The sequence below is a fragment of the Rutilus rutilus genome, assembly GCF_951802725.1.
Source record: "Rutilus rutilus genome assembly, chromosome: 24".
Classification (NCBI taxonomy): Eukaryota; Metazoa; Chordata; class Actinopteri; order Cypriniformes; family Leuciscidae; genus Rutilus; species Rutilus rutilus.
In genome coordinates, this window is record NC_140228.1 from 17,488,320 (window position 1) to 17,503,101 (window position 14,782).

A 14,782-nucleotide genomic window follows, 5' to 3' on the forward strand; every position below is an offset into this window, starting at 1 on the left:
ATGAATAAAAAGTGCAAAAGAACAGCGTTTATTTGAAATACAAAACTTTCGTAACATTATAAATGTCTTTGTCACTTTTCATCAATTTAATGTGTCCTTCTTATTATTTTCTTTAAAAAAATCTTACTGACCCCACACTGCTTTTTACGCCAGTGAGTTAAATAATACATTTAATTAATAATTATTTCTCCCTTATTATTATTTTAAATATTTTATTATACTAAATATTATTCTCTATTAGTAAGCCCAACATAAATTGTTCTGATTACTGAATTATTTTGATTACTGTATGTATCACAAATTTTACAGTAATACTGTATTTCCCTAATTAGTTTTCCGGTCAATAGTCTCCCTCTATCTGTTTTGTTAGCCTTGTGTATTAGTACATACACTAGAATGAGCATGCTTGCTGTAGGTGACATGGTGCTTGCAAGTCATGAGGAAATTAGAAAAATACAAAAATCAGCAACAGACCTTGAATACTGTATGTTCAGAGACCAGATGGCAGACAAGATATGGTATTTAAGAGGCTATCATTACTTGGAAATGCACCAGAGAAGAGTGTGTGGAATGTGAGAGAGGGAAAACTCAAGTCATCCATCTCTGAAAATGTTTTGCAGTGAATAGAAACACCAATTAGTTAAAGTTACACGGGCATCTCTCCCCACAATGCAGTAGCTCACAGCTCTAAGCTGCACAACTCTCAGTTTCTGAAATGCTGATAGCCTGCAAAACATTCCAAAGAAAGAAAGAAAGAAAGAAAGAAAGAAAGAAAGAAAGAAAGAAAGAAAGAAAGAAAGAAAGAAAGAAAGAAAGAAAGAAAGAAAGAAAGAAAGAAAGAAAGAAAGAAAGAAAGAAAGGATGACCAGTGAGTGAGTGGGTGTGAATCTGTTATTCATTACGGTTCCTTTCATGTCCTATCAGCCCACACAGCTGGAGATGCTGCTCATGAACTGAGCTTCACATTTTAAGGTATAGATTGACTGAACCCCGAGAGTGCCGTTGCATAGTTACAAGACAAAAAAAGTCTCCAAAATGCTGAGTGCCCTCCTTTGAAGAAAACTGGGTATGTTTAAATTACTGCAAGTAGTAATGGGAGCACGGCATGCGTGTTTAAGAGGAAGGATGCTCCGGCCTGTTGTGTGTTTCCAGTTTCTTCGAGGTGGCTGTGCTTCTGGGCATTGATAGCCATAGGGCAGCTCATTCCCACAATGTTTACTGGATCATGAGCATAGCTGTCCTGCCTCAAGGTGTCCTGAAGACATCGTAAATACAAAAACACTTCTCCTTTTGAGTGACAATGCATATGGATTCTAGATAAGCAGAGTATCCAATGGGTTCTTTGGATGATTCATGAAGAATGCAATTAGGACTGGGCGATAATTACGGAATATTCAAAATATATTTCACTGCTGTATAAAATTAAGCAAAAATTAATATTGAGAATATTTGGAGCTAACTCGCATATATGAGTGCTTTAATAGCATCTCTGATAAAAGACAAAAATTACAATAGAGTTGGTTAGTACTAATTATTAATTGTTCAGGGATGTCTCCATGCTGCAAAAATATTAAAATGATTCAATTATTTTGTGCCTTGTATTCAGTGGAAAATTTGCCTTGAACATTGTAACTGGATATTTACTGTATTTTGCATCAGTGTTGTTTTGGGATTATTTATATACTATTATTTAATAATATTTTATATGCAGTTTTAATTTAATTTCATTTTGTATTTTTTATTTTATATCTATGGCTTAATTTTTATTCAGTTTTAGTTTTAGTTTTAATAATTTTTGTACTTCAGTTCTGTTAGGCAACATTATTCATCTTTTTAAGTTTATCATCTAATATTTACATTTAATTTTCTTTCAGCTTTATTTCATTTACCAAAATGATTTTAATAGTTTTAGTGAATAACAACACTGTTTTGCATTTAACACTTTCAATCTACTTGTCTACTGCAATGGCTATTTGGTTAAAATGATATTCCTCTGGGGAAAAAATATATCTATAAGCCATTTTAGAGAGATACTGTATATCAAGTATATCAGTATACATAATGCTGAACTTTAATTATAATAAAATAATACAATTATAATTGTTTAGGCTATATAACCCAGCCATATTTGCACTAAATTATTCTTATATATATATTGATTGGATCAAATGGATTGGCAGGTACATTGTGGGAAACTGCTGCTCTATTGCTCCAAACCTGGCTCAGCTTTCAGAGTATGACAGAGAGTGTTTTCTTCCACTCCCCCACACCCATCAATCCGTCACAGAACCTGTACAACATTTACAAGGGTATTTACTGGTGCATTCAAAGAATTGTCTCGTATTGAAGCTTAAGGCTAGATTGTTCTCTCTGAGCCTTTGACGAACGGTTTAAGAGAAGCCGTGTCAATAATATTGGCATCTGTCAAAGAGAGAAGGACAGACTTTGAAGAGAAGATGTCACGCGTGAAGATACAGACTCGAGGTTTAGAACGAGACAATGCCAGCGGCGCTATGAATGGCTAGGTGAGTCAATGAGAGCTAATACAAGCACTTTCAGCCTGATTAGATTTACCTATTGGAAAGTCATTACACTAGAAGCCGTGGCTCCAGGGTTTCCCCTCAACCTTTTACAAGAGTGCATCAATTATGCATGGCAGTCATTTGTCAAATTGATTTTAAAAATGGGATGTTTTGTTTGCACTTCTGTCTTTTCCTCATGTCTCAAAAGCGATAAGTGATGTCTGTATTAGTGAATTTTAGATTAAGGGCCTCATTAAGAGGAACATTCTGAGTGGTGATGAAATATTCACTAAAGCATGTCGAGACACATTATTGATCATATTAGGAATGGTTAAAGGAAGATGAAGAGGCTGGTTGTCGTTATTAGCATCATTAATTGAAAACAGCCAGAGCATGACACACAAAGGACTGAATTTAATCAAGCACATCAATGGATTCCTCTTTTATATTCAGGTACTCCACAGTGGGGTTGTTCGAATCTTGAAGAAGTGGTGTAATTTGTAGACCAAAAATTCAGTGAAGCATATCTCCGCATCATGAAATATCATCTGTGGGCCACTTGACACTCCTGACGTTATTTTTCTGTGTTTTTTTTTCTCTGCTTTATGGATCAGCGGTCATTTCTCTTGAAGCTGAGATTGGCTTAGCTCCCAAAGCCCTTAAAACCTTGGAGCTTGTACAACCGAAATTTTTCATAGCCCAGTCAATAAAGTCTCCGGGGTCTCAACGCTGTGAAGATGAGCCTGGGACCGACCTGAGCAAAGCTGTCTGTAGCCAGTGCCAATCACATCACTCGTATTTGCCATGGCAGTCAAACACGTACTGACCTCCTGAAGCTCAGCAACATTAACATTTGTTTGATTTTATTCGCCGCATTTTAAACAGCCAAGATTCGTCGCGATAAATCAATGCTTATAAACTATAGTAACTTCAAAGGTTTGGAGCTGGTATATCATGACTAGCATGATAACTGAGAAATAAACTGCGTAAACAGAAAACGCTGGCCACAAAAACACCAAGCATGTATGGAAGTATGGAAACTAATTCAATAATAATTCAAATTATTAAAAAATACATTTCAATGCGTTTGCTTTCTCTCGCAAAACTTTTGCATTCCCAAGAAGCTTTGCATTTGTTCACAAAATGTTGTACGAGAACATGCAAAGTTTCTTGGGAGAATGCAATACTTTTGCGAGAGAATGTAAAAGCATTCAAATATAATATCATATCATGCATATCAATTTGATTTTGTTGTCTCATCCTACAAATGCTAAAGTTTCATACATTTGATGAGCAATATCACACCAGATGTTCCCAAAGTATCATCATGTTAATATTGAGTAACTTACATATTAGAGACAATATTGTCAGTTACTTTGTCTATTTTTGATCCAACAATGAAAACAGTTCTGAATGAACCAACAGCAGAGTAATTATTGCTTATCTATGACTCTGAGCAACTCAGTAGTGGCATTTCTAAATGAATCAGTGTTTAGAACGAATCAGTTGAGTGAATGTTTCACTGAAAAATAAAGTTATCCATTTGGAACAATACTATAGTAAATTCCAAATGTAGCAAGTCACTTGTTTTGTTCCTGAATTAATCAGCGTTTTGGACCAAGCGAATAAATGATTCAATGAATCATAATACAGTCACTTAGCACGACCTACTGGTGTATTGTTGCAAATTAAAAAGTCTTACCATTAAAGGGTTAGTTCACCCAAAAATTTAAATTGTGTCAGTAATTTCTCACCCTCATGTTGTTCCAACCCCGTAAGACCTTTGTTCATCTTCGGAACACAAATTAAGATATTTTTGATTAAATCTGAGAGCTGGCTCACTTCTCCATAGGCTGGCCCAGAAAATGTATTAAAGACATCGTTAATATAGTCCAAGTGACTCCAGTGGCTCAATCTTAAGTTTATAAAGCGACGAGAATACTTTTTGTGCGCAAAAACAAACAAAAATAACGACTTTATTCCACTTTTCATTTCCTTCTCTCTGGGCCTCGAGTCTTTTCACGTAGTGTTTAAGCGTAACGCGTCTGTGTTGCACGTCACACGCATCACACACATGACCAGCGTCGGCCAATAGTGAGCCTACGTGTGACGTACAACACAGACACGCTATGCTTAAACACTACGTGAAAGTATTTGCGTCGCTTTATAAACTTAAGATTGAGCCACTGGAGTCACTTGGACTATATTAACGATGTCTTTAATACATTTTCTGGGCCAGCAAGTTATAGTGTCTTAGAAGCCTATGGAGGAGTGAGCCAGCTCTCAGATTTAATCAAAAATATCTTAATTTGTGTTCTGAAGATGAACGAAGGTCTTACGGGCTTGGAACGACATGAGGGTGGGTAATTACTGACACAATTTTCATTTTTGGGTGAACTAACCCTTTAACCCCTTCCCCATCACCCCCAATTTTGGCTAGTGCTGCATACATGAAATGCCCAAAATAAAAAGGTTACTGCTCATAAGTAATTCTGAATAGAAACATAACACACATACATTTAGAAAGCCAACACTTGAGAGTTTATAGTTCAAGACTCAAAATTAACCAGACTGTTATTAATATTGAGATATATAAGCTCAAACATATTTTGAACTAAAATAATCTGGAAATAATCTGCGTTTTTTGTGTATAGACGACAACATTGTCAAAACGATCCCCATTCACACGAATCTGCGAAAACGATTAAAAAGCTGTATTATGCATATCAGGCTAGTAGTTGGCGATGTCACTTTGTAAAGAAAAACTACGAGCCTATAGACTGAAGATGTAACACGCATGTGCACGATGCCATGAATTCATGTTTTTACAGTTTACACAGAGACGATAATGGTATCGGTTTCAAATACATGCACTTTGAAACCCGTTTCAAATTCCCCCAAAATGTCGTTGTCGTGTAAGCGAATGGGCAAAACGCATTAAGAAAAAATCTGTTTTTGGTTTAAAATGGTGTCGTATAAATAAACATTTACTGATGCAATGTAACATTTCACAACTGGCACTCAACCTGAACACTGTATATCTTTTTCTCTGTTCATCTTTTGTCTCTAAGAAGGAAGCTCCACAATGAGAGTGTATTTCACCTTTCCTCCCTGTTGGAACAGCAAGCACCATGTACCATATATTTCTCTGACTCTCTTAATAACAATATTTGAGTATCACATTGGGTGATCCTTCAGCATTTCCCCAGTCATAACGACAGGAATTGATCCCATATTTAAGAAATAACCCCATCTGTGCACTAGTATTGATGACGTGGGGCAGCAAACTGTCCCACTTCAAGGTGCATCAAGCACGATTATGTACAAAGTGGCCGATCGATATGGCTTGGCAGAGCTTGCTCTTTGCAGTGTCCATAATGTGATGTGTACTCAATCAATAACCTCTCTAGGTTGACAGAAAGACTGGTGTGGCCCAGGGCATTTCTCTTGCATGCCGTGTAGGTAAGAGCCAACCAGGCCGAGGCAGGAAATTACACGGCTGTCCACCGTGACAGTTGGAAGATCGGAAGTTAGTGTCCCAGTGGAAGAACATATCCATAGGTCTGGATGGAAGAGGTGACAGGTGACTAAAACCTTGGGACCATAAAGCAAGAAGATCTTGCATACTTTAGTGGGTTTGGCCAGATTTAAGTCTTTCATTATTGAACATCTTTAAATGAAAAGATATGGAATGAGGAACGATGTTTAAAGATGCTTGCTCAACTCTCTTGGTTTGGCTGGATGTGGCAAGACCAAAGGCTCTTGAGCTTGTCTGAGCAGTCAGTGAGACTTATGTCCACATAAGCAGAAGTTGAAGTGGAATTTCTTTTATTTATTTGCTCTCCTCATTCACATTCCGATGACACAAAGCGGTCTGAGAAACATCGGCCAGCCTGGGAATACGTCCATAGCCCTTTGATTATTTGCTGCAGTCTTGGAAAAGTCTTGGAGTCATTTTGTCTAGCATACTGTGTTTAATATATATATATATATTCCATATTGATTTGTCACAGTTTTACCCATATTTTGGATTACGCTTTGCATTGTGTTGTGTTTCAGGGTCCTGGCAGAAAATTAAAAGTACCTTTTCAGTTTTTCTATGAATTTTTTCTTACAATACAGTGATAGCTTTTGTCCTTTGACCAATTTTTTCTTTCAATTTTGTAAATATTTCATCATGCCATTTTTGTGCATTTTAGTTTTAGTTAATTTTACTAAGACTAAAATTGTAAATATTAAAATAGTATAGTTTAATTTTGCACTTGCCAATTAAAATGCTACTTGACTTTAAAAATGACTTTAAATTAATATGGAAAATGTTTGAATATGTAAAATGCCAGGTCTTTTTAGAAATTTTTCACCACATGCTGGACAAAACATTTAATCTCAAAACTCATGTAATACATTTTATAGATTTATTGGAAGCTGCTGGATGAGCTTTTGTTACAGTCAAAACAACCACATGCGATGACGTAAACGGACAAGCAGAAGCGACCTTGCAGACTTGTTCCTGGGTCAAAATGAGAGGGCCTTGGGTCCTTCCAAAAGGATTATCCCAATAAACCCATGAAGCCGACATGGATGCACATCGGAATTTATCTCTTTAACAACTCCCACTTCATTTAAGTTAATGCTGCACTATAGTATTCACTGAAATAAGGTCAGACACTTTGGTCCGTATTCATTTGACCCCACTCTCTGTAATGTTGCCTGTGGGTATGTGATTTTCAAAGCTGTTTGGAAAGTGCAAGCATGTGACCGATTGATAGAAAGTGCTGAGGTGGGAGGATAAATAAAATGTATGACTTATAGTACCTAAATGAATTTCACAACACATTGTGTACAGACAAGTAGCTCCTGCACATGCAGTACAGACAAAGGAAACATTGCTATTGCTGTAATCCGGAACGGGATTGAAGTTGCTCAGGAGAGTAGAAGTGAGACGGCATTTCGTGTCCTTAGAACACCATGACTTCACAGTTCTTCAGTAAATCCATGCTTGACTGATGGGACATGCTGCTAATAGGTTTCCACCGAGTGCTCATTATAATACTTCCTGAACCACAAGCGCTATTGCTTTACAAAATGTAGAGCAGCGGGAGCTTTGTGGACTGAGATAAAAGGCATTAGCTCATTTCATGGCCAGTTCTTTGGTCTTGAGCATTCCTTATATTATGGTTTAACCTTGTATGTGGTCGGCTTGTAATAGTGGACCGATTCAGAGGTTTTAAAAGAGAACTGAAGCCGCTCCCTTTATGACATCATAAACATTTTATTCACCACTGCAGACATGCAGTATAATTTGCATTAACGGTGCAAAAACAATACAGTAGAAATCAACGCAGAAATGACAAATGGAATGATGAGCCCCGTTTGTGGGACCAAAGCAAATTATTAAAATATTTGGTTACACTTTATTTTAAGGTGTCATTGTTACAGTGTAATTCTATATTTAAGTACTGAGTCATATTAAGCAACTACTGTACATGTACTTACTATAGGGTTAGGGTATAGGATTTGGTTGAGGGTTAGTTGCATGCAATTAGGCATAATTTACTGTTATTACTAAGTACATGTAACATATGTAACAAGGACACTGTAAAATAAAGTGTTAACAAATGTTTTATACACTACTGTTCAAAAGTTTGGGGTCGGTAAGAATTTTTAAATGTTTTTTTTAAATAAGTCTCTTATGCTTAGTTATCAAGGCTGCATTTATTTGATCAAAAATACAGTAAAAACATACAGTCATATTGTGAAGTAGTATTACAATTTCAAACCGTTTTTTTTTTACGTTACTATATATTTTAAAATGTAATTTATTCCTGTGATATTTTTCAGCAGCCATTACTTCAGAAATGTCTTTCTTTATTGTCACTTTTGATCAATTGAATGTGTCTTTGCTGAATAAAAGTATAAATGTATTATTCCTACTGATCCCAAATGTTTGAATGATAGTGTGGAAACTATTTATTTTGAATTAAATGGATAGTTCACCCAAAATTTTTAATTCTGTCATTAATTACTCACCCTCATGTAGTTCCAAACCCGTAAGACTTTCGTTCATCTTTGAAAATATTTTACATGAAATCTGAGAGATCCTCCACTTCAAAAAAATGCATATAGAGATTGTAAAACGAATCCATATGAATTGAGCATTAAGTCCAAATTTTCTGAAGAGACACAATCACTTTATATGATGAACAGATTGAATTTAGGCTTTTATTCACATATCAACCTCACACATCATCAACACACATCAGATTTTGGTATTAAAGCTCACAATGGAACCAATGAGGTTTGTTCTTGCACATACAGCATGCACGGCATCTGTTTATGTTTGCTGATCAATGTTTATTTGTGAATAAAAGCCTAAATTCAACCTGCTGATCATATAAAGCGATTCAGAGTTTTTTGACTAAACTGCTCAATTCATATGGATTAGTTTTGCAATCTCTTTATGAACTTTTTGAAGCTTCAAAATGGTAGTTGTGTGGACTGTCAATGGAGGGAGAGAAATCTCTCAAAATTAATTTAAAATATATATAAAAAAATTGTTTCTAAGATGAAGATAAATGAAAGATTAATTTATTCAAAATTTTACAGGTATCCCCCAAAAATATTTAAATATTTTACATTTGCTTTCGCTTTAGTACAGTGATTATTTTAAAGTCAATTATTTAATGTTGAAAACAACATGTTGTACATGTTCTCATTTTAATGGGTCTTTATAGATACATTTAAGCAATGACTATGTTTATAGACATCTTCATATCAATTTACTACTGTAAAATTAAGTTGAAATACCTAAATGAAAACTTGCTATTGATTGCATTAGTGGCACGGTGGGCACAATTTCAGTGTATAATCCAGACAGAATTCTTCAAAAGAAAGGAGATTGTTCACTCCTCTAACACGTCAAGGTCAGAGAAAGCTATGTGGCCTTCAGAATCACGCGAACTGCGCTAGAGATGATTGAGAGAACTCTCTCGTAATAAATATCAATCCTGCTCTCATTTATAAAAGGTTCTAAGCCTGCCATGGAAGATTTGATTCATTAGCCCTGATACTCCTGGAGACCTTCTCTCGACCGCCATCAGAATAATAGTCACCTTTCATCTGCTACAACAAAAAAAGGGTTTAACAAAAAAATTTAATTAATTTATATTTAACAAATATTATTTATTAGAATGTATATTTAAACAAAAAAAAATTTATATTACAATTTGATACTTATGAAAATATGCAAAAATATATTTATTAGTCCATATTAATGCCTCATTAATACCAGAGCCAGTAATTGTTACTTGTGCATAAAACTGTCTTCTGCAGTTTCAAAGCTGTTCACTGCATTGGCTTATGTAATAGAGTCATGGTTCACCACAGGAAATGGAGCATTAGCATGTGGTTTTACATGGGCCAGAAATCAATATTTGTAAAGGAAGATAAATTACATAAATAACTGATTTAGAATTATGCAAAAACGGACCAGAAATTCTAGATGTTTAATTATAAATTATGTCATTTTAATATGCTGCTTGCTCTGAAGCTGAGCCCTGAGTTTATTTTGTTTGCGTATAATCGCAATCTTGTGAAACATCTGAAGATGCAGGAGATTACAAAGGAATACAAGATAAAGAACATTATCACAATGCGTCAGGTTGTGAGTCCATGTGACGAGTTACATATGACTAAATCCCTCTTTCACTGGATTGCCAGACTTTAAAGGAGAATAAAAAAAGCAATCATTGAGAGAACAAAGAATTGCCAGGACTGTCTTTAAAAAAGGCAAAAAGCGATACTTTTGTTTACTAGAGTAGCATGGTAAGGCCATGATTTAACAAAGTTTGAGGACGGGTGACAAATGGGTCATGTTGAATGAACTACTCTCAGCAGATAGGGTGCAGTGAGAGATACGTGGGTGAAGGGACGGCTGTTGTCTTCGACCTGCTCTTACTGGAAAAGCTCAGCCTGCAGTTGGTCAATACGGGCAGGAAGGTCTTCTCACGCTTGATCCTCCCACTCATTCATTTACTGAAGCCATTTACGGGCAGAGAGCTGTGTCACTTCATTCATGCCCATGTTTGTTATTCATAGCATATGCTCGCTCATTCATTGAGGTCCATTTTAACACAGGTAATCAAAGAAAATGGGATGCTATTTTTGTCCCGGTTTTATTTATAACCTTATTTTTCCAGTTTCCGGTCCCACCTACGGCACACAAACAGAACAAGCATGGAGACTGACTCCTCTTATTATAGCAAAATGGTTTTTATGTTATTAATTTTTTCAGAGCTGTTCTAGGAACAGGGAAATTGGTCTTGATGCTTGAGATGCATAAAGCACACAAGAACAGGCATGCAAAAGAAAGTTTGGTGATTACTTTTGAGGATGTAAAGGATGAATTCAAGACAAATCATGTCACTATTTTTTAAACTTTAATTGGATTATTGGTGCCAACAATATTTAATTGAAGAGCAAATGCATCCTTAAATAAAAACAAAAAAGATTTTAGTGGAAAATTAAATAGTATATTGTAAATAATATACATTATATTAAATTGTCCTCTAAAAATGGATTTGTTATTATTTAAGGATTTAAATTAAGTGAACCCTTAGAGAGAGAGAGAGAGAGAGAGAAGGGCTTTGTGCTTTTATGCCTCTGTCGGTTGCATAAGCGAGTACACAATTTAACTAAACATATTTTTGCAACTTTAACTTCAGCAACTCAACAAAATATTTTGCTCTAAAGATTCATTGTACATTTTGCATAATGATCCAAGAATGTCAAAAAAAAAAAAAAAAATCATAATAACTTAAGCTTCTTTTTTTCTTTCTCTTGCAGATATTGGCCATCATATCCATTCTGTTCATCATTCTTTCAACAGTTGCACTGTCCCTGAACACCTTGCCTGAACTCCAAGTGATCGACGAATTTGGCCAAGCCAATGACAATCCTCAACTCGCTCACGTTGAAGCCGTGTGTATCGCATGGTTTACAATGGAGTATCTCCTGCGCTTCCTGTCATCACCAAACAAGTGGAAATTCTTCAAAGGGCCACTAAATGTCATTGACTTGTTAGCTATATTACCCTACTATGTCACTATTTTTCTGACCGAGTCGAACAAAAGTGTGCTGCAGTTCCAGAACGTGAGGAGGGTGGTGCAGATATTCCGCATCATGAGAATATTGAGGATTCTGAAGTTGGCGAGACATTCGACAGGACTGCAGTCTCTTGGATTCACCCTCAGGCGCAGCTACAATGAGCTCGGCTTACTCATATTGTTCTTAGCCATGGGAATCATGATATTCTCAAGTTTGGTCTTCTTTGCAGAGAAGGATGAGGATGCAACCAAATTTACCAGCATCCCAGCTTCGTTTTGGTGGGCTACAATCACCATGACGACAGTGGGCTACGGAGATATTTACCCACAGACTCTGCTTGGCAAAATAGTCGGTGGACTTTGCTGCATCGCTGGAGTGCTGGTCATTGCCTTACCCATCCCTATTATTGTGAATAACTTCTCCGAGTTCTACAAGGAGCAGAAACGACAGGAGAAAGCCATCAAGAGAAGAGAGGCCTTAGAACGAGCCAAGAGGAACGGAAGCATCGTCTCAATGAACCTGAAAGATGCCTTCGCACGAAGCATGGAGTTAATGGACGTTGCCGTGGACAAAAATGACGATAAACAGCCAATGGACAACCACCTTTCTCCGAGCCGGTGGGGTATTCCACAGCGCACATCCTCGGATACCAGCCTCAGATCCTTTGACAAGAAGTTTCCCGACAGCGGCCAACACGGGTCACGGGAATTCGTCAGAGCGCCTAGTCCACAGCATCTGAACGTTGAGAAACTGGAGGAAATGTATAACCAGATGACAAAGACACAGTCCTTCTCGGATCTCAGCACAACCAACAGCACACAACCTGTGGCCGTGTCAAAACATGAGGTAGAGTTGGAGATGAAGGAAGTCCCGACTGCCAATGAGGGGCAACCCAAGGAAAGAGCCATCACAGAGGTCAGAAGCATATCGAGCGTTGACAGCTTTGCAAGCTGCACTGCTGAATTTGGACAGGGTGAGAAGGCATCCACCCCTTCATATACAGCAGAGCAGATTCAGCAAAGGCAACCGAAAGTACCTCTGAATATTCAACTCGGCCAGCTGACCCCCTCTGAAACAAGTCCCGTGGAGAACTCTGGGACTGTCAACCGAGACGCTGACCTGCAACCAGATGGTGAGAACTTCAACGAGGTTGTAGAGAACATCAGAAGCTCTATTCGTGGCACGAATCCAATGAAGACAAAGAGCCTCAAAGTCAACTTCATTGAAACGCCAGAGGATGCTCCTCTGACACCGCCTAACACTTCTTCTCCACAGGATGTCAACAACAGTCTTATGGAAGATGACTCCCCGGAGGGAGAGTGCTCTCCTCTCTGTTCGGATTCAGAGACGCTGGGTAGTATCCCAATAAAAGGCTTGATTCTTTCTCCGAAGATGCTGGCCGGCAGATACCATCCTGGTGAGACGGCGCTGCTTCTGGGGAACCTGGAGGAACAGGAGTACCATGAGGAACAGAACCAAATGGAAGTGGCTTCTGCAGCCATCTCCTCGCCCAAACGAGCAGCACAGAACTGCACTGTCGGTGTAGTCAGTGGTAATGAGGAGGAAAAGCCAGACTCCAACCAAACTGAACACAAGATGGAGAACCACATGTTTACGCCGGAGATCCATCTAATGCCAGGGGATGGCAATCACTCGCCATCTTGCGAAACCGGGATGTGACTGTGGCCTGACATTTGGACAGAATGGAGCGCACTGGGGGAGAAAAGGCACGCAGATGTGGTCTGAAAGATATTTTTGCATGGCATGAAAAGTCCCTTGTAATTGTGTTATTGTCAATAGCGCAAACGAGACTGCAGTTCTTGCAGACGAGACCTGGAGAATGCGGGTGCAAACTTAGAGGCTTGTTTAGAATGTATTTACCAAACAATGAGGACATCGTTGACCTACCTGTACATTTTACCTTTTCACTTGTTTTATCATTTTATAGAGACAGTCAGAACATGAGCATGCATATTAACAAAGCTGTTTTACGGTGCTTAGTTTGCTGAGAGCACTCCACGGTAAATATAGAGACTACAGCAATGAAAATGCACAGAGGGCAAAGTAGATATCAAAAGGGTTTTTTGTTAGCCTTTTTTCTGTTTTAAAGAGGGAATTTTTCATCAAAGACTGTGAAAAGTGAGCTGCAAAGTAGCGACGTATTGAAACATATCATGACTTTCTTTAGAAAAGCAATGTGTACCTAATGCAGATGTGTTTTGTGTTACGATTTAGGAATGGTCTATAATATCACATATTTATTTGGGGATTTTATTTGATTCATTTTATTATTTTTGGTTTGGTACTCAAATTAGCAGCATCAAAATCTTGATTTAATGACCAGATGGATTGCTCCACCTTTTTTTCTTCTTGATATTAAAGTTGCATATAAACCTATAGTTGCCAAATGAGACTAGCAATCAGATAATATAAAGTAGATGAAAATGCTAATTATTTATTGACATTTATGTATCACGATAGCTTCTCAAAAAAAAAAAAACAAGCTTAATAACCTGCTTTTAAGTTCAAACATGCATCGCACAAACACATGGTTACAGCAGGTATGTATGTCTTAACTTATCTTTAAATAATCAAATATACCATAGCACAGCAAACAGTTGAATTTTGTACAATTAGTCAATGATCAAATCATTAAAACCTCTGGTCATTCTGGTCATTAAAACCTACAAATATTGTTCACACATTTCCCTTTTAAAACTAAAAACCTCAATCCTCTTGGTTTATCAAAAGGACCAAAACCCAAACTATGTTTTGATTTACACAGACATCAAAGTTATGACAAGAGTACAGTAGTGTAAATGGCACTACAGTTAAGTCGTTTCATTATTATTCATATTTCACCACATCTGTATCATTCAGATGCCTAACCTTTGAGTAATTTCTTAACAGAAACTCACATTTGTCCAGTTTTACTGAGTATTGAAGAATATTTATTTCTCTTTTGAGTTATATATTATCATCTGGCCGAGTTTTTTAAATTTGTATTCCTGTCACCTGAGAAAATATTCATTTTATGTTGCCTTTATTTCAAGATTGCTGGAAGTATATGTATATTACTTGCTTTGGCATGGCGGTTGGCTGATTGTTCAAAATGTACATTGTGTTTGGAGAAATCTGAATGGGCCGAATGAAGA

The 14,782-nt window shown here is 37.1% G+C and overlaps 1 protein-coding gene across 1 annotated transcript in view; it reads left to right on the top strand.

Annotated features, from left to right (window-relative positions):
- kcnb2b (potassium voltage-gated channel subfamily B member 2b) overlaps positions 1 to 14,114 on the top strand; it is a 97,811-nt gene extending 83,697 nt beyond the window's left edge. Inside the window, exon 3 of the mRNA XM_084399252.1 lies at positions 11,367 to 14,114. Coding sequence (XP_084255378.1) covers positions 11,367 to 13,307 — 1,941 coding nt within the window. The 3' untranslated portion in view covers positions 13,308 to 14,114. The remainder of the gene's footprint in view (positions 1 to 11,366) is intronic.
- The last annotated feature ends 668 nt before the right edge of the window (positions 14,115 to 14,782 follow it).